The sequence below is a fragment of the Vigna unguiculata genome, chromosome 4 (genome assembly GCF_037176805.1).
Source record: "Vigna unguiculata cultivar grain cowpea cultivar isolate G323 ecotype 2 chromosome 4, ASM3717680v1, whole genome shotgun sequence".
Classification (NCBI taxonomy): Eukaryota; Viridiplantae; Streptophyta; class Magnoliopsida; order Fabales; family Fabaceae; genus Vigna; species Vigna unguiculata.
In genome coordinates this window covers 23,655,469-23,676,458 of record NC_140795.1, presented here as the reverse complement: position 1 = coordinate 23,676,458, position 20,990 = coordinate 23,655,469, and the positions used below count along the sequence as shown (strand labels likewise).

The 20,990-nt window shown below is 39.1% G+C and overlaps 1 protein-coding gene and 1 non-coding gene across 2 annotated transcripts; one reads left to right on the top strand and one right to left on the bottom strand.

Moving 5' to 3' along the window:
- The first annotated feature begins 304 nt into the window (after nucleotides 1–304).
- LOC146886958 (uncharacterized) lies at nucleotides 305–1,697 on the top strand. The gene is made up of 7 exons (XM_085671952.1): nucleotides 305–388; nucleotides 546–738; nucleotides 933–1,017; nucleotides 1,093–1,197; nucleotides 1,267–1,342; nucleotides 1,424–1,519; nucleotides 1,602–1,697. The coding sequence occupies exons 1-7, from the start codon at nucleotides 305–307 to the stop codon at nucleotides 1,695–1,697; spliced, it is 735 nt and encodes a 244-aa protein (XP_085528078.1).
- A 2,994-nt stretch (nucleotides 1,698–4,691) lies between these two features.
- LOC114172277 (small nucleolar RNA R71) lies at nucleotides 4,692–4,798 on the bottom strand. Its single transcript, XR_003601435.1, has one exon. It is a non-coding gene; the product is annotated as a small nucleolar RNA R71 (small nucleolar RNA).
- Nucleotides 4,799–20,990: the final 16,192 nt, after the last annotated feature.

Below are 20,990 nucleotides of genomic sequence, written 5' to 3'. Positions count from 1 at the left end.
GATACATAGTGCTGAGTATGAAGAAAAACTTACACAACGGTTGACAGAACAAATCACTGAAAGGGTTATGCGTCAGTTCGAGCAACATTTTGGTGGTCATGGCAACCCTCCGCAACTAATTCCCCAACCAGAACCTTTTGTGCCCCCAACAGGTAGAAGCAGAAAGGGGAGTTGCTCGGGTCCAGCTGTACCAGGGGATGATGCAAAAAACACTCATCGATGTGAACTATATGTTCTGCATGGTACAGGGAAGACATTAGTTGCTCGTTGAACAAAATTTCACGCAGCCACTTTTCTTCATGGTATGGAGCTGGCGGATGATGAGGTTAAGGTCACGATAGAGGAAGTTATTATACCAGATGCTATAGTCCCTGTGCCAACAGATGAGGTATATACTGTGGCATATGCATTTCAATCTTATAGTACGTTGGTTCTATTTCTGACCCTTCGGTATGGATCCCCAAACTCACCTTATAGTACTTTGCATTTTAAGTTTACATGTTATTTATGTTCACAATCAAATTATTTTTTCCATGTACTAATAGTCGCATGAAGTGGAAAGTCCTGAACCTATGAAGATTCCAATATCTTTGGACGATCCTCTTGGTGCCTTACACCAGCTTGCTGACATCATTAGTGATAAGCCGATGGTAGTTCCATGGGATTCTGATGTATTTGGGAGAGATAATGACATCCCAATGTACCTGCATAAGCAATATGTCTTAGAGCTTGCGTCGGGTACAGAAGAACTGAATATTACCCTTATTCAGTTATGGATGATGTAAGCATCTAAACTATTCATTATGTTTAATTAATTTATATAGTAACTTATATTAAATAAATTTTTTTGTCCAGGTATATGTTTAGTGTCAGTAACAATATGGGGTTGAGTGATGTATATGGGTTCATAGACCCCTAACTCACTCATGTAGGCAATAAATTTGATGACATTCAAGCATACATCACCGAATGCTTTGGACAAGGGAAGAAAATATATTTTGTCCCTTATATTTCAGGGTAAGTGTAGTTTGTTGACTTCTAATTATAATATATTATTTTAAGGTACAACAACGAATTTTGTTTTTATTGCAGGCATCATTGGCAACTAGTTGTGATTTCCATGAAGGATAACATTGCTGTGTGGCTTTGTTCCTTGCACAGGCCTCCACCTAACCATCTTAGACAAGTTATAGATTGGTAAGAACCTCAATTTTATGAACTTTCTTTCTTATATAATTGTATCTTAACACCTTACCTTTTTCATAGTTCAATCGCTGCACATAGCATGTTGTTAGGGAAATCAACTACTATAACAAAAAGGCTAGCATGGTTGAGCCTCAAGGTTTGCTATTTTGGTCTACAGTATTATAATTATTCAATTTCTTTTCTTCATCAATTACTTATAAATGTGCATTCATTGTAGTATAATTTACAAACCGGCTTATATGAGTGCGATTACTATGTAATGCAATGGATATCAACCATTGTACGTGCTCATATCACAAGTGGTTGGGAAACGGTAATAATTTCACTATATGAAATACTTATATGCAATTTTGTCTTAGTTTATATACTAATTTAAATTATTCTCTTGTGTGTAGAGATTTGGTACCAGTACATCAATCCCCGTCAACTCCATCAAATATTTAAGGATAGCTTTGACAAAGTATATTATTCAAATGTACAATAGTACTTAGTATATATGTTTATGAAAGCATATGATATTGTAATGAGTGCTACAATATGAATAGTATTTAAGTATTGTAATGAGTCCATCAATTGTACTATGATATTGTTTCTGGCTTGTTCTAGTTTTCTGGTTCAAAATTTGAAGGTTAAATGTGTTACATTTGAATAAAATAGGACTAGAATTTAAAAAAAAAAATACCTTTATGCCTCGGTTGTAACCAAAATCGAGGCAGAAGATTATTCAAATTTTTAATTTGTTTTTTTAATTGGCCATATGCCTCGGTTAGACCAGAACCGAGGCAGTAAAGTTAACTTTCTGTCGCGGTTAAAACAGACCCGAGGTAGAAAGTATATTAAATTTTTTTTATTTTTTGAATTTCTGATACTCATTAGGCCTCGGTTGTGCGAAAACCGAGGCAGTAAAGATTAAATATGCCTCGGGTTGTAACCGAGGCATAAAATACTAGCTTTTTACCTCGGTCGTATATGCAGCGGTTGCAGACCCGAAGTCAAAAGCTGGAAATAACCGCTGTCATTTCCCTTCCCTGCACTAGTGTCCCACTCAATGTAGATGTTTGGGTCATTTTCTCCTTTGAACTTAGTAATCTTTGGAGTTTGCTTCTCTTGTGATGGGTTGTGCCTAGAATGCCCTCTTTTCCTAGCCTCTCTTTCTTGCTCCCTAGCTTCAAGCCTTTGAATGTGCTCTTGGATTCTCTAGGTCACTTTGCTCCTTGTCCTTTCTCAATTGTTCAAAGGACTCCTTCCTAGACAACTCAAAATCCCGAAGCAATCTCATCAATGTATTGTTTTTGTTTGGAGTAGGTGCATTTGATGAACTTGCCATGATTCCTACAACAAAACACTCAAAGCCAAGACAGAATAAATGAATTGGGGGTTAGACAACATGAAAACCGAGACCAATTCCAACCCAAAATGCAACCCAAGTGTTTAGATCACACTCCCAAAGTAACAAGGCAAGGCTAACACTCAAAATCCACCAAAGGATTGAAGAAAACACTTTTAAAAACTTGTGCAAAACCTTTCAAATGCAAGACAAGTGATTCGGCCCCAATATCCCAAGAGTTTCAAGAAAAGAAAACTAGTAAGACAAAACAAAGAACACCTAGTGACAAGCAAGAAAAACATAAAAACAAGGAAAGCTAAACTCTAAAGAAGAAAAGTCTGAGACAAAACTTTTAACAAGACTAAAACAAGAAAAACACATTTTAAAGAATCTATGAAAAGTACTTGACAAAAATCTTCAAGTCTTAAATCATGCATACACCAAGACAGATCATAACCAAGTTAAAGCATGAAACTAATTAGCCAATATCACCCAATTCTCAAGTATGAGCAAGGTTGCTCTCGGTTTTTAGGCAAAAATTGGTGCAAAATTTTCTCCTTTAATAACTAGTTTCATAAAATGGTGAGAAAGAGTTTTAGGTGGCTTGGACACTTAGTTCCTCAAGTTTTAGGCCAAAATCAATTTCATGGAGCATACATCAAGCAAGACATAAAGTGAAAGCAAGATTCAAACACTTGGAAAAAAAAGAATAAGAAAAAGTTAGCTACATTTAAAGAATTAACATGCCATACACAAAGACACAAACATGTAGCTATCATGCATTTAAACTCATGGATTTGAGGCTCAAAGACTAAACATCCAAAGACATGTTATCCAACCATATTTAGGAGCTTAAAGAGGTGCAAAAATCGTAGCCAAACTGCCACAACAAAACCTGAAAACGCTGATTCACGTATTCTTTGCAGATCTGACATTTGCTCACTAATTTGATCATAACTTTCTCCACAAAACTCCAAATGCATTGGTTCTTTTTTTTCTGGAAACTATACTCAAAGAGCTTTCTTTTAGCTACGGTGTCCGAATAGTGTCCGAATCTGGCATTTAACTTCTGAATTTTTGTTCTGGTAGCTATGGTGCTTGTTTTGACTTGAAATTTTTTCCCCCACTTCTAAAACATTGAATTTGATGGGAAAAATAGTTGGAGCAGTTGGTATGGTCTAAGTTGAGAGTTTCAAAAAAAATTTGGACTGATTTTTAGTCAAACTTCAGAGGACCATAACCTTTGCTCTAGTTATCAGAATCACTATTATTTTATATGCATTTGGGGTGGAATTTGATTTCCCACCTTGTCGGACCTAGCTTTTCCGGTTTGCAAACTCAGATTCTCCAGAAAATGCCATTTTCTACATTTCAGTAATGTTTTTTGTGATTTTTCTTCATTTTTTCCACTTTTGAAAAATTGTTAAAAATACTTGTACTTTGATTTTTGATCTGATTTTTTTTTGTGCTTCTTTTTGACCACTCACAGGAATATCCTACCAATTTTCAAGTCATTTGGAGATCGTTTGAGTATACTTGTAGTTATACCCTATGTTATGCCAATGTCACTAAAATTCATGTTTTTTGGTGCATGACTAGGGGAAACCCAAGTGAATTACAACCATTTGACCCTGAGATTGATCGGACATTCCATAGAGGAAGTAGGCATCTTAGGAATCCATCTTTGCATGCTGAATATTCAGTGACTTTTCCTGACTCTTATGATTCTTATCACATTCCTGACACTCCTCATTCTTTGCATTCTGAGCATACTATTTATTCTGAGCATTTTGATTTTCATACTGATAACATGGCTCAACCTCCTCCACCTCATGAGAGAACCATGAGTGAGCTCACTGCACCAGAGTTCACTTATGATAGTTTATGCATTCAATACCCTGAGGAGGAAGTTCCATATGTGCTGAAAACTAGTTTAATACACTTGTTGCCAAAGTTGCATGGTCGTGCAGGTGAGGACTCGTGCAAACACTTGAAGCAATTTCATGTCGTCTGTTCCACCATGAAGCCTACATATGTCCAAGAGGACCATGTAAACTTGAAGGCTTTCCCTCATTCTTTGGAGGGTAATGCGAAAGACTAGTTGTACTACCTAAAGAGATTGTTCCTTGCCAAGGTCTTCCCTACTTCAAGGACAACAACCATAAGGAAGGAAATTTCTGGCATCAAGCAGCAATCTAGGGAGACCCTTTATGAGTACTGGGAGAGGTTCAAGAATCTCTGTTCAAGCTGCCCACACCATCAGATCTTTGAACATCTCCTTTTGCAGTATTTTTATGAAGGTCTGCACCACATGGATCGAAATATGATTGATGCCGCAAGTGGTGGTGCCCTTGGTAATGATGGACGACCTTGGTGTAGGAGAGGAAGGGGATCCATGGAAGACACCAAAAAGAAGATGAAATGCAGCGGAAATGAAGATAAGAGCAAGAAGAGCTCTAAGCAATGGAGGTTTTTGGTGAAGATGAAGAGTAGAAGTGGAGCTATGGTATGGAAGGTGCCTAGAGGAGATGAAGGAGAAGGTTAGCCATGAGTGCTCTCAAAATAATAGAAGAGTGGAGTGATCTCAACACAAACATTTTATTAGAAATTTCAAGAGTTTCCTTTACAATATTTGAGTGGCTCTATTTATAGGCACATGGCTGGCCAAATGAAGAGAAAATGCAACAAAGATGAAATGCAAATGTAGCTTGGAGAAGAAGCTTGATTGTAGACCATGTGATGTAGTAGATGAGTCTTGATGATGCCAAGTGGCATATCACACTCTTCTTGCCCAAGTCACATGGACCATGCTTCCATCACATTCTCCTTGCTTAGTTCATGCTTTGCTTGCATCCAAATGGAGAGTCACACAAGTAATTCTTGGCCAAAGGTAGCAAATTGGGCTCGACCCAATTGATCCCAAAAAGTGTTCTAGCTTTTATTGAAAATAAAGCCTAAACAATGGCCCAATTTAAATCTAGACTACTTCCTTCATGCATCATCTCATATTTTAGAGATTTCTTTAGCCCTTGTGAATAATGTAAAAAGCCCATGATTGACTTGATCATCTTGTGAGAGGCCCATGTGAATCTTTGTCATCATGCTTCTAGTGATTGGGCCTTTATGTGGGCTTGGGCTTGTTGATGCATTTGAGGTTGGGCTTGTTGGGGTCACATCATCCCCTCCCCCTTGAAGAGGATTTGCCCTCAAATCTTGGTGTTCATCATCCATGGATCCTACAAATGGAATTAAATGAGATATATTGAAAGTGGAATGAACACCATACTGATAAGCAGGAATATATCTAAAGTAAGGACAAAAGAAGTCTTGTTGTATTGTTGAAAGTTACTTGAAGATGAACAAGACCTACTTCACAAAAATAATTTTGTGTACTTTGAGTTGTCTCAAACCTAGTAGGCAACATTAACTCAAAGTCTGATTTTGTAAAATCTTTGAGGAGTTTAAAACAATAGGAAGGGAAATTGGCTTTGAAAAACTCAGCAAAAGTAAAGATTGGTTTGAACAAATGAGAATGATTGATGTAATGAGAAGAGTTAAAAGATTTGAGCACTCCCTTTAAAATTCCTGATTCAATGAGAATTGTGGAGGTCGGAAGTGCCTTTAGTAGCACTCCTTTATTGAGTAGGATTTCTTCTTCCTCTTTCTCTTTCTTTTCAAGCTCTATTTTTGCTCTCTTTTCTCTCAATGCCCTGTCAGATTCTTTCCTTGCCTCTTCTTCTCTATCTCTTCTTTCCTTCTCCTCTTTCCCTTTTTGCACATGGTTTCTTTGCTGTTTAATTTCTCTTTGCTTTTCAATTTCTCTTTTCTTACTCAAGAGCAAGTCAAGTTTATCTTTAAAATCTCTTTCTTGATGAGAAAACTTCTTTAGATTCTGAATGAAAGCATCTCCTATATCAATGAAGTTTTCTAGTCGAGACTGTTGCTCTCGAGTGATCCTATATGAAGAGGGAACAAAATGTTTCCACATGCATGCTTTCAGTTCATAAAAGGTATGAACGCATGATGCTTTTCCCTTTTCAACTTGAAATTGCCTTTGATGCCACCACTCACGTGCACGTCCTACAAATCTAGAAATAACATGCCTAAGAATATCATACTGACTATATCTATTAAAGAATGGTTGCACCAACTTCTCTATATCCCACATCCAATCTATGAATGATAGTGGACCTATATCCTCCCCAAAGAATGGAATGTCACTATGAAATGTATGATGCAACTCATGACTATCATGCTTATGCAACCTAGGACTATATGTAGAATATGTACTCATGATGATTGAATGAACTTATGCACTTGGATAAAAGGGTGAAAGAAGAGGACTAGCACAAGTGTACCTCCAGGTAAGCGAGGTGAGTCTCACAGACTGCTTAAGTACCAAGGCTAATCCTTGCCAAGGTTACACTTGCAAAAGTACTCAAAGTTCACACAAATGTTCAAGTAATAAGTAGATAGAATCACATGAGGAAAAACTCACAACAAGCACAAACAAGACTCAAAGAAAAGAAAAGATTAACACTAAGAACGGACCCCTAAATGGAAAAAATTTTAGAGACTTTGGTCTCACAAATTTAAACCATTAAGCGTCTAACTATGCGGCCTAAAAGTAAGGTGAGAAAGCACTTAGAACTTTTAACACACTCACTTACTAAAACGTTGCACTATAATATGAAAAAGGTTCTACTTAGGAGATGGGATTGAACACCTTTGGTTCCCCAAGACACCTAAGTAGGCCATGAATACAATTGATAACTTGAAAGCCAATTTGGTTCACTAATTTGGTACTCAAAATGAAGCAACCTCAAGCCACTTAATATCTCAAATTTTGATGCTCAAAAGATGCAATTTCACAATCAAGGAGGCTTCAAAATGGTACCAAATAAGATGTGCCAAAAAGAAGTACAAATTACAAAGAAATAAAGCCAAAAAAATAAGAAACAATGCAACTCCAAATGTGCTGCCAAAGTGCTGCCAAAATGCTGCCAATTTGCACAAAATCAAGAGCCAAGAGCTTGGCTTGTAGCCTCCTTTTGATTTGAACAAAGACCACCACCAAGTAAGGCACTTGTAAGCACCTTAAGCCACCAAAATGAAATGCAAAACAACAACTATATTCTTGGTTTTAAGGCCAAAATAGCCACCAAACTTGCACCAAAAAACAAAACAGCAAAAAAACTATACCCAGCAATGGAGTTAGCACACACACTCTCAAATGAATAGGTCCAAAACTCTCAATAGGTGAGGAAAAGGATAAGCACACAAACTAAAATTCTACTCCAATATCCACCACCTAAGATGCTACCAAATCATAGAAACCATTCTAAACTTCATAGCATCTTCAATCACAACCAATAACCAAGAGTCAAATATTTTAACCCAAACAAAGGAGAAAGCAAGAAAAGCTAATTAGAAATGTTAAACCAAAAGATAATTGAAATGAAACATGACTAGAAGGAGATTCAAGAAGTGACAAGCAAGAAAGGCTAGACAGAAAGGAAAGCACCACAAAAAGGAACCTAGAAATGCATTAGAATAGATGAAAAAAAACTGAAAACAGAGAAGAAAAAGTGCTCAGAAACAGCCACTGTACTCATTGAAATTTTGTGCCAAATTGAGGAAATAAATTCCACTTCTATTGAAGGCAAACTCAAGCCAATATAGAGTACACAATCAAGGAATCAATTAGAGTAACAAAGAGCACTTAAAAGCACCACAAAACGCACAAAACAGTAGTAAAACACAAAATTCCCAAAACCAATGCGCCAGAAAACGTCAAAATTTTCCTCAACTTCGCCGATTTTTCATTTTTTTTGTACTCAACATTTTTTAATGATTCTTTTTTTTTGTATTTTTCGTGTGGATGTTAGCTAAATAAGGAAAAATTCATATTAAAATTTGGACCAGGCAGTAAGTCATGAAAAATCTCAAACAGTAGGTGTGCGTGCAGTGAAATCTGGAAAAACAGACTAGAACAGAATTGCTCACGGAAATTGTAAGATGTTCTATGAAAATTCAAGATGAATGAACTTGATTATGATCTAAAATCAAGTATGAATCATAGAAGAACATCTTAAACACTCAAAAGCACAATCCAATCGGTGAAATGGACGAAAAACAGTGAGACCATTGTCTTACACATCCATAAGCATCACTTGAAGTTCATAGCTCATTTTGTGTGATGTAGGACTTGGTTCTCATCAAGCAAGTGCAGAATTCAGCCATATGAACAAAAATTAAGATGAATTAAAGTGCTAAAACATGACTTAAGACAAAACACAACATAAGGAACTAAAAATTGAAAAATGCACCGATTAAAATGAAGAAAAACAACAAGGAAGAGAAGAACAAGTACTGGAAAACGAAAATGGAACCTAAAACAGATTTGCACCAATGAAGCAAGGAGTACTACAAGATGAATTAATGGAGATTCATGTAGCCTCAATGTCAAATGGTGGAGAGCAACAAGAACATGAAAAAACATTAGAAGAATTGAAGAAAACAGTGGAGAAGAGAGACAAAACGGAAATTGAAAACAAGAGACAAGTATGGACCAAGAACCTTACCCAAACCAAGAGGATGGATGCACCAAAGGCTTGGATGGCAATAGATACCCATTGATGGACATCCTTGGTGTAGGAGAGGAAGGGGATCCATGGAAGACACCAAAAAGAAGATGAAATGCAGCGGAAATGAAGATAAGAGCAAGAAGAGCTCTAGGCAATGGACGTTTTTGGTGAAGATGAAGAGTAGAAGTGGAGCTATGGTATGGAAGGTGCCTAGAGGAGATGAAGGAGAAGGTTAGCCATGTGTGCTCTCAAAATAATAGAAGAGTGGAGTGATCTCAACACAAACATTCTATTAGAAATTTCAAGAGTTTCCATTACAATATTTGAGTGGCTCTATTTATAGGCACATGGCCAACCAAATGAAGAGAAAATGCAACAAAGATGAAATGCAAATGTAGCTTGGAGAAGAAGCTTGATTGTAGACCATGTGATGTAGTAGATGAGTCTTGATGATGCCAAGTGGCATATCACACTCTTCTTGCCCAAGTCACATGGACCATGCTTCCATCACATTCTCCTTGCTTAGTTCATGCTTTGCTTGCATCCGAATGGAGAGTCACTCAAGTAATTCTTGGCCAAAGGAAGCAAATTGAGCTCGGCCCAATTGATCCCACAAAGTGTTCTAGCTTTTATTGAAAACAAAGCCTAAACAATGGCCCAATTTAAATCTACACTACTTCCTTCATGCATCATCTCATATTTTAGAATTTTCTTTAGCCCATGTGAATAATGTAAAAAGCCCATGATTGACTTGATCATCTTGTGAGAGGCCCATGTGAATCTTTCTCATCATGCTTCTAGTGATTGGGCCTTTATGTGGGCTTGGGCTTGTCGATGCATTTGAGGTTGGGCTTGTTGGGATCACATCAGGTAACATAACCCTAACTGTAGCTAGACAACTAATAGAGAACATGGCTTCAAATTCTCAACAATTTGGCACAATGAGTGATGCCATAGTTGTTAGAGGTGTTCATGATGTAGCAGCAGCCGAGTACACGAAGAAGTTGGAGAGTAAGATTAATGCTCTTACCACATTGGTCAACCAACTTGCTTCCAATCAGAGAGCTCCAGCTGCAAGAGTTTGTGGCCTTTGTACATCTGTTGATCATTTTACAGACTCTTGCTCAGCATTGCAACAACAGGCTTCTTCTTCTACACCAGTGGATACCCCTCAGGCCTATGCATCAAATATTTTCAACAACAATAGGCCCCAACAACAACAACAAAACCACCATGATTTGTCAACCAAGATATATAATCCAGGATGGAGGAATCACCCTAATTTGAGATGGGGAAACCAGGGTAACCAACAGCCTTAACAATTTCAAAATGTGCAGCCACCTCCACAGCAAAGAGTTGCACTTGCACAAGCTGCTCCAATTCCACCTGTACTCACACCAGCTCCTCCTACTACAGCACCTGCACCTTCTTCTTCTACTTCATTGGAGGAGCTAGTCAGGATGATGACCCTTCAAAATATGCAATTTCAACATGAGACTAGGGCCTCAATCCAGAGTCTGACAAATCAAGTGGGGCAGATGGCCACTCAGCTAAACCAGGCACGGGCTCAGAATTCTAACAAGCTTCCATCACAAACGGTGGAAAATCCGAGGAATGTGATTGCAATTACATTGAGATCTGGGAAGAACATTGAAGTTCCCACTCCCGAGCCTACACCTCTAAAGGAAGTCGACCTGTCACACTTCAGAGAAAGCATGATGCTCATCCAGCTGGTCCTTCCACATCTAGTGTGACTTCTACGCCTTTCACCTCTTGATGAAGGATTATCTTGTTCCTTTTTAAGATTATTGAATATGGTGTGAGTTGATTAAGAAAGCTAAGTAAAATCCCCACTGGACATTAAGATTGCAAGCTATCTAGATGTGAAGGTTCCTTTCACAAAGCTCAAGAGAAGAAGATGATGGATTGATTCAAAACAAAAAGGAAATGGAAAGCACATAAACCATAGAAAACCAAGAACAATTAAAGGAAGAAGAAAACATAAAATGGAAAGGAAAGAAATGGTAAAAATGTGAGAAGCACGCCACTACAAGGCTAGGCTAGAAGCCAATGGCAACCTTGAAGATGAGTGGATGTGTGCCGCCACTTGCTATGCAAGATAAGGCTTAAAAGTATTCACTCCCAAGGGAGGAAACTCTCACAAATGGTTGAGACACAAGAGTGTTTTTACTTCAAAATGTTCAACCCTTTTACATGTCTAGGAGCACCCCTTATATAGAAGAGTCTAAGGGCCACTAAGCAAATAAAAGATACCTAAGGATGTCTCTACAAAAACCTAACCCTAGCTTCTAGAAACTAGGTCAAATAAGGTTACAAAAAATGAGAGACAAAAGAGCTAACTATGGTGTGTGCAAGGCTAATTTCGTTCTAGCACAAAAGGAGACAAAAAATATGTCTCATATGTCTCCAAAAAGTGGCCAAAGTGTGCTAGAAACAAAGGAGACCAAAGGTACATAGGTACACTTGCTTCATGCCTTTTATTTTATGCTTCATGCCTTTTATTTTATGCTTTATGCCTTTGCTTTACTCTCTCCTCCACATCATTTATGCTCCCCAATCACCATGCGCCACCTAGCATTGCTTTCTTACTCCTAATTAACCTACAAAGCAAATAAACATAGATTAGCATGTTGGCTTAAGTCAAGTCAACTATAGTTAATAAGTCAAACCTAGTCAAAGGTCAACAAGTCAACTAAAGTTGATTCAACTAAGTCAACTTTGGGAATCAAAACTAACAAACACAAATGAAAGGGATGAAGGATTAGTGAACTTCCTTTCTAAACATGCTTAGTGTTCTTAAGCATGTGCCTCCATCCTTTGTTGGGGTCAATCCTTCGTCACCTCTACTGCTGCACCTTCCATACCTCTTCCTTTCCCTCCAAGAGCCATTCCAAGCAAAAAGATGGAAGAGGTTGACACAGAGATCTTAGAAACATTCAGGAAGGTGGAGGTGAACATACCTCTGTTGGATGCCATTAAACAAATTCCCAGATATGCAAATTTTTTGAAGGAGCTATGCACGCACAAGAGGAGGCAAAAGGGAAACGAAAAGATCAGCATGGGGAGAAATGTGTCAGCATTGATAGGTAAATCTGTTCCTCAAATTCTTGAGAATTGCAAGGACCCAGGTACATTTTGTGTACCTTGCATCATAGGTAACAATAAATTTGAAAATGCTATCCTTGATCTTAGTGCTTCAATAAATGTAATGCCTCTGTCTATTTTTAAATCTCTTTCTCTTGGACCCCTGCAACCTACGGGTGTGGTCATTCAGTTGGCAAATAGAAGTGTTGCCCACCCCACAGGTTTGGTTGATAATGTTTTGGTTCGTGTTGGTGATTGATTTTCCCTGCTGATTTTTACATTCTTGATATGGAAGAGGGATTTTCGCATGGTTCTGCACCAATCATTTTAGGCACACCATTTTCGAAAACTGCACGAACCAAAATTGATGTCCATGCAGGTACTTTATCCATGGAGTTTGATGATATTGTTGTGCGATTTAACATTCTGGATGCCATGAAACATCGTTCTGAGGATCACTCTGTTTTTCATGTTGATATTATTGATGATGTTGTTGATGGATTGATTTCTGATTTCCACTCTTTGCATGCATTAAAACATTCATTTGTGTCTGAGTTATCTGAATTTGCATGCATTGATGTATTTGAATCTGATTCTGACTCTGATGATGCTGAATATGATGTGGATAATGTTGAATCTACTGAGTTTGACTCCCTAGATGTTGTACCTATTGACTTTGATGTTATACAATCAGGTTGCACTAACCATCTTGCAAGAAGTACATATGCATCTGATTATTATGCTTAGGTACTGGCTGTGGAACCCATTTCTCCATGCCCTCTAGTTCCTAATATTCAGCCAGCATCCAGTACTCCAGAGTTGAAACCACTACCAGACAACCTTAAGTATGTCTACTTAGAAGTTGAGGACAAACTGCCTATCATCATTTCCACCTCCCTCACTACTGAACAAGAGTAGAGGTTGTTGCACGTTCTTAAAAAGCATAAGAAGGCAATTGGATGGACATTGGCTGACATTCCTGGTATTAGGCCATCAACATGCATGCATAGGATATTATTGGAAGATGGAGCAAAGGTAGTGAGACAACCACAAAGGCGACTCAACCCTGTCATCTCAGATGTTGTCAAGAAGGAGGTGAACAAGCTTCTACAAGCTGGGATCATCTACCCCATTTCTGACAGTCAGTGCGTCAGCCCCATCCATGTTGTTCCAAAGAAGACAGGCCTCATTGTAGTCAAGAACGAAAAAGAAGAGTTGAATCAAAAAAGAGTGCAAAATAGTTGGCGAGTTTGCATTGACTACAGAAGGCTAAATCAAGAAACCAGAAAAGACCACTTCCCCCTACCTTTTATTGATCAGATGCTTGAGCGCTTGGTAGGTAAGTCCCGCTATTGCTTTCTTGATGGGTTTTCTGGTTACTTTCAAATTCACATTGCACTTGAGGACCAAGAGAAAACCATATTCACCTGCCCCTTTGGCACTTTTACCTATAGGAGGATGCCGTTTGGCCTATGCAATTCCCCTGGCACATTCCAGCGGTGCATGCTAAGCATTTTTAGTGATTTTCTTGAAAATTGCATAGAGGTGTTTATGGACGACTTTACTGTATATGGGTCCTCATTTGATGGATGTTTGGATAGTTTGGACAGAGTTTTAAACAGGTGCATTGTATCTAACCTTGTTCTCAATTTTGAGAAATGTCATTTCATGGTAGAACAAGGCATAGTATTGGGGCACATAATTTCATTAAAGGGCATTGAAGTTGACCCTGCCAAGATCTCAATTATTTCACAATTGCCTTACCCCTCTTCTGTGCGAGAGGTTCGTTCTTTTCTTGGCCATGCAGGGTTTTACAGGCGCTTCATTCAAGACTTCAGTAAGAAGGCCCTCCCACTGTCCAACCTACTGCAAAAGGATGTTGACTTCATCTTTGATGAAGGATGCAAAGAGGCTTTTGATAGCCTCAAGAAGGCCCTGACCACAATTCCAATCATTCAGGCGCCCGACTGGACAGCCCCATTTGAGCTTATGTGTGATGCATCCAACTATGCATTAGGGGTTGTTCTAGCTAAAAGGATTGATAAACAACCGAGGGTAATCTACTACGCCTCCAGGACATTAGATGTTGCCTAATCAAATTACACCACAACAGAAAAGGAGCTCTTTGCGGTAGTTTTTGCACTTGAAAAGTTTCGATCTTATCTGCTTGGTTCTCCTGTTGTTGTGTTTACTGACCATGCAACTCTTAAGTACCTGTTGAAGAAGGCAGAATCAAAACCTCAGCTGATAAGATGGATGCTCTGGCTCCAAGAATTCGATTTGGAGATTCGTGATAGGAGAGGAGCACAAAACCTGGTTGCAGACCACCTAAGCAGGATTGAGAGGTCTACTGATGATGGTTCACGGATCCGGCATGACTTTCCTGATGAAAGTTTGTTGACACTCTCTACTTCTTCCTCACCTTTGATTACTAACATTGTTAATTATCTTGCTGCTTCCGTTTTTCCTCCCCTAGCATCCAGAGCTCAATGTGATAAACTCAAGAGCGATACTAGGTATTACATTTGGGATGACCCCTATCTGTGGAAAATCTGCAGTGATCAGGTTACCAGGAGATACATTCTGGACCATGAGATTGACTCGGTCCTCAAATTTTGTCATTCATCTGCACCTGGTGGTCACCTTGGCATGTAAAGGACAGCTTGCAAGGTGCGAGATTGCGGATTTTATTGGCCCACCATCTTTAAGGATGCGTGGAGGATTTGTAGCACATGTGAGGAATGCCAACGAGCAGGAGGAGCCATTTCTTGGAGACAACTGATGCCTCAACAACCCATGCTATTTTGTGAGGTGTTTGATGTTTGGGGTATAGATTTCATGGGCCCTTTCCCTGTCTCTTTTGGTTTTACTTTCATCTTGCTTACTGTCGATTATGTTTCAATATGGGTGGAAGCCAAAGCCACTAGAACTAATGATGCTCGAGTTATTCTGGACTTTGTTAGGTCTCACATATTTTGCAGGTTTGGAGTTCCTCGATGATGAAGGCGTGACCACCTCCTTAAAACCTCCCTGAAGAAGGATCACTAGAAGCATGTCTAGAGGGGAGTCTTCTATTCCATCACCTTTATCTTTGTTTTGCATTACTTTAGTTTGAATTCCCTAAGTTGGTTTCTAGTTGACTTAGTTTGGTTGACTTGTTGACTTTTTTCCAAAGTTGACCTTTGACCAAGATTAGATTAACTTAAACCAACATACTAATCCTTGTTTGTCTTGTTTTGTAGGTAATTAAGAGAATGTAGAGTATGGCTAGGTGGCACTTGGTGATTGGAGCACTTGGATGAAGTGGAAGAGAGAGGAAAGCAAAAAGCATAAAGCAAAAGCAAAAGTAGACATGTACCTTGTCTCCTTTTACCTTTGTGGTTTATGCCTTAGAAGGTCACTTGGTCTCCTTCCTCTTTTGGCCTAGAATCCTTATGGGAATGCCTCCACCAATCATCTCCCTTCACTTGGCCAAGACTCACTCTCACATTAGGTTTAGGGTTTGCTAGTTAATCCTTTTTCATGTTTTTGTATTTTCTAAAGGACCCCTATGAACTCCTATTTAAAGGGTGCTCCTTGTCTTGTAAAAGGGTTGATCATTTTGTTTCTAAACTATTGTGTTTCAACCTTTAAATTTTCGTGAGCTCTCCTTTCTAGAAGTGAACTCACCTTTGCCTTATCTTGCTTGCAAGTGGCGGCACCATCACTCATCTCTAGGGCTTGGTTGGCTTAGATCCCCCTATGAGTGGCGTGCTTCTTCCATGCTTCATCTTCTATGCTTTCCATTTTTAATGTTTCTTCTTTCATTTTGGTTCTTTAAATGTTGTTAATGTCGTGTGAGTTTAAGCTTGAATCCAACTCTTTTCTTCCTATCATGAGCTTGAGAAATGAACCTTCTCATCTAGATAGCTTGCTATCTTAATGTCTAGTGGGAATTTTCAAAAAGCTTTCTTAAATAACTTCACCATATTTATAACTCTAAAAGAAAACAAGATAATCCTTCATCACTCGAGCTATTGTTAGTGACCAGGGCACCCATTTTTGCAACAGATCCATGGAGGTTTTGCTTCAAAAGTACGGGGTTGTGCACAAACTTTCTACACCATATCACCCCCAAACTAATGGGCAAGCCGAGATCCCAAACAGAGAAATCAAGAGGATCTTAGAGAAGATTGTGCAGCCCAATAGGAAGGATTGAAGCGATAGACTTGAGGACGCTCTATGGGCTCACAAGACTGCTTACAAGGCACCTATAGGGATGTCTCCTTATCGAGTTGTCTTTGGTAAGCCATGCCACCTTCCAGTGGAGATAGAGCATCGAGCCTACAGGGCTGTCAAGTTATGCAACTTCTCTCTTGCTCAAGCTGAGGAGGAAAGGAAGCTGCAATTGAACGAGTTGGATGAGATCCGTTTGGAGGCATATCAGAACTCTATGTTCTACAAGGAGATGACCAAGAGATTCCATGATAGCGCCATAGCTAGAAAGGAGTTTGTTGTTGGTCAACAAGTTTTATTGTATAACTCTAGACTTGGACTCATTGGGGGTAAGTTGCGATCAAAGTGGATTGGTCCTTTTGTTGTCACTAATGTTTATCCTTATGGTGCAGTTGAAATCAAAAGCCAGTCCATAGATAAGAGCTTCAAAGTGAATGGGCATCGTTTGAAGCCATTCCTTAGCAATCCTACCTTGGTGGATACTGTTGTGGAGGAGACTTCCCTACTTGACCCCACTACTATTTCACCATGATTCAAGGAGTCTTCTTTCCCCTTCTTTACTTTTATTGCACTTGTCCAGGTTTGTCTGTTTGTTGTTGTTTCCTTTTGTTTGTTTCCTTTTTGTTAATTTGTGTTAGTTAGTGTTATATTTTTGTTTTCTGTTTGGGACACTCACCTCACTCTTGGAGGATGATTTGTTGGTTACTTTGTGGACTGATATCCTTGCTTTCTCTTTGCATGTCAAGTTGCTTTCCTGTGTGACCATGTGTGAGAAATTGAGCCACTCTCTGTTCTTTGACTGTGTGATATATGCCTCTTGAATTCTTTCACAGTGGACTTGGCTTTACTCTTTCTTATGCTTTTCTAATACACATGCATGTTGGGATATGATTAAGGCAATTTTGTTTTGTGACCCTATAGCCAGATGAGCCTACCTTGAACTGTTTTTGTTGATTTGAGCCTACATACCCTTTCATTGTTCTACAACTCATTACAAGCCCTTAGCTTGAAAAACCATGATTATTCCTACCTTAGGAAATTTTGGAGCTTTGGAATTGTTTTGGGAATGGGTGCTCAATTGAGTGTGGTCGAGCACAACAAGTGTGGTTGTGCACGCACTTGTTATTTGTTCTTGGGATTGCTCATTTGTATACCCAGGTGGGATTTCAAAATTGTTGTTTCTCTACATGTTCTTTGTATAGAAAACAAAAAGAAAAAGAAAGAGAGAAAACAAAAAGAAAAAAAAAAGAAAACAAAGAAAAGAAATAAAAGGAGTTTTTTTGGATTTGAGCATTGTGTGAGAACCGAAGTTGGAAATGTTGGTGTTTGGGCATTGTGTGAGAACTGAACCTTGGTTAGCTACTTATCCATATGTTCCACACCTTGTCCTCAGCCCCATTACAACCTTGAAAAGTCCTTCTGATCTTGACCTGCTTGTGTTTTTGGTTTGGTTGTTGGTTCTAGAGGCTTGCCAAGTTTGTTGATGTTTGTTTTTCAGGGGTGCTTTGAGAGTAAACTGTAGCCTAGACATTTGAGTGACACAGTGCATATTTCGTAAGGTTATGTTGCTTTTAATTCTCTCCTTGAGTTGAACTGAGTACTTGACATGTTTTGAATTGCTAAGATGATGTTCATGGATACCTTGCAACTTTGAATCCTTCTGTGTTGGATGTGTTTCCATTTGTCTGTGTCGAGTCTGTTTGTCTGGTGTCTTTTTATCTCTCTTGTTATGTCTGTGATGTCCTTGCTTTGCTTTACTCTTTAATTTTGCCCAGGAGTGCAAAAGGGTAAGTGTGGTCGATTTTGATGAGTCATTATTTTCTTCCATTCCACTAGCCTTTGTGTACCCATTCGACAGTTGTTCAGTGCTTAATTGTTCATCTTTAGAGTGTTTTTCATCTGTTGGGCTTTATTAGGCCACTGTTTTGAATTTGCACTAATTTCACATTATTTGGCCTAATTTGTGTTTTTTTAATTATTTTTAGGTATTTAGGTGAAGCAATTTTAGAGCTTGGACGTCAATATTCAGTTGAAGAGAGTCACCACATCATTTCCACATCATTTCCATGTCATTTCCACGTCAGCAAAGTCAATGGGTCAACATTTGAGGCCCAGAGTGGCATTTTTGTAATTCTACAGCTCATAATGGTAGTTTCGTAATTCTGAGTGGCAGGGGTGATATGACCACGAAATTAGGTCTGCATGAGGGAGACTAGCCGCTCCTTCTTCTTCTCCACTCTCTCAAACCTCCATTTGTGTTGTTTTTAAGCTTTGGAAGGTGACCCATGGGGGCACACACGAATTTTTCACGTTTTCCATTGGTTTTTCACGTTTTATGAGTCTTGGACAACACATTGAAGTTGTATTAACGTTTTCTACCATTTGGGTAACATTTATATTGAAGTATTTTCGTTTTTGGTGGTTGTTTTCGTTGTTCTTCTATTATCCCTTGCCCATTTCGTTTGCTGCACCATTTTAAGCTTTCAGTATCAATTTGAAGTCATTTGACTGTTGAATTGCAATTTCTGTTTCAGATTCGAAGTGGTTGGTTGTTCATTTTCCATGTCTAGCTAAGTTTTTCGTATTGGTTCCTTGAAGAAATTGAATTGAAACCATGAGGTTGATGTTTTGCAGTGCACTCCAATTCCTATTTTCTCTTCATCCTATTCAATTTCGTAGCTTTGAATGAAATGGAATTTGTGATGCTTAATCATGGGTTCATGTGTTCCACAATTCCAGAATCCTTGTCATGCTTAGTGAGTTTGGGTTTTGGCCACAGTTGCTTAATCTGTGTGTGTGTGTGTGTGAAATTGAAAGAAGGATGTGTGCTATGCTTAATGGTATAATGAAGTTGTGTTAATTTTCGCATAGTTGATTAATTCGAATTTCATGAGAGTAAATTGGATATGAGAATTGATTTAGTAACCTGTGATTGGTGGATTTTCAGTGGAATCAAGGAATCAGTACATTTTGAATTCTGTGTTTAATTCAGTTTCGTTCTTTTTATTACAATTTAGCAAACTTGGGTGAATCTGCCAACCCCCCACCCCTTTGTGTTATTATTGTGTTCATCTGGAAATTTCGCTTTGAATGAAAATATTAGTCGTTGGGAGACGACTTTGTTCACTTTCATGTACTGCATTTAATATGTTTTAATTTGGTGGGGTACGGCCTCTATCAACAAGTCTCCCAGCCTTTCTCGATATAGGTATGTCGGTCAAGGGTGATATGTGTTAATATGCCAGTGGGACCGGTTAGGTGTGGTACACCAGTCCCCTAGCCTTTAAGTGTGATGAACAATATTAAGGCTAAAGGCGGGAAAGGGTTAATGACAGGTGAAGGGATGTCAGAGGTCAAATCAAAGGGGTTTTTACGCTGTCATTTCTAATACTCATGTCTTTTGAGATGGTTGTGTCGGTTGGTGTGGGTTGTGATTTTGGCGGGAAGAGGTTTTTATCGTTTGGAATTCAGGCATATAAATGTGGATTTTACGATGGGTGAATGTTTGTTGGTTCATTTGCGAGAATTTTCATAATCAGAGATCTTATGTGTGTTATACTTGTCCGACTAGTTCTTAGTTCCAGCCGTCAACTTTCCAGAAAAAAGTATGTCTAGTAGAGATAGTGTGTCATTGTCTTCGTCCAGTAGTGAGAGTATAGAGTCCGGGGGGAGTATAGGTAGACATGGTGAGGGGGAGAACACCAATTCTGCGGGTTTGGTAGGCAGAATACCTATGGAAACGGTGACTGAGGTGCGAGAAGACCCTCTAGAGGAGTTAGCGGAGAGTAACTGGCCGGCCAAGGGTGGCTATGGGTGGGTGGCTGCTAACGTTCGTAATCAATCGTCCTTATTTTGGTGGTCTCGTTTGCTGAATTCTTGGCTAAATTGTACCCCTGTTATCGCGAAAGGTGTAAACAGGGGTATCGTTTCCTTGGAGTGGGTGAGCGCCATTGACCGCGTATGCTACGGGCAAGAGGGGGCGACTGAGAAGTTTTTCTATATGTACATGTGCCATTTCTCCCAGCTACATGTGAGGTTGTCGCTGAACGACTTTACCATGGGGGTGTTGCGTGCCTTCCATGTTTTGTGCCAATCACTATATCTACAACCTTCTCCTGATGCATTTTTGTACTTCTATGATACTAGCCCTTGCCTTCTGACTACTTGGCTATCTTTGGTGAGTCGTCCTAGCATCAGCAGATTGGACGCGTTCTCTCAATCGTTCAAGCATTTCAAAGACGGGTACTTTAAAGTTGTGGTGAAAGAGGAGGGGTCCCATTTCCTTAACGCAGATGGGAGTACGAAGTTCTCATTCAGCTGGATGGGAACCCCTTCTCGATATAAGGATATGAGCACCGACGAGTTGTCGACGGTGGATAAGGAGGTGGTGGAGGTCTTGATGAAGTTTACCGATAAGTTGCCCACTAAGGGTCTAGTTAGAGTTTATAATTCGGTGCACCCGATTATTGATATTGAAGGTATCTGTTTATTACTTAAACTGTGTTAATGATTCTAAGTTGACTTAACCGGGTTTTGATGTGTTGTTGTAG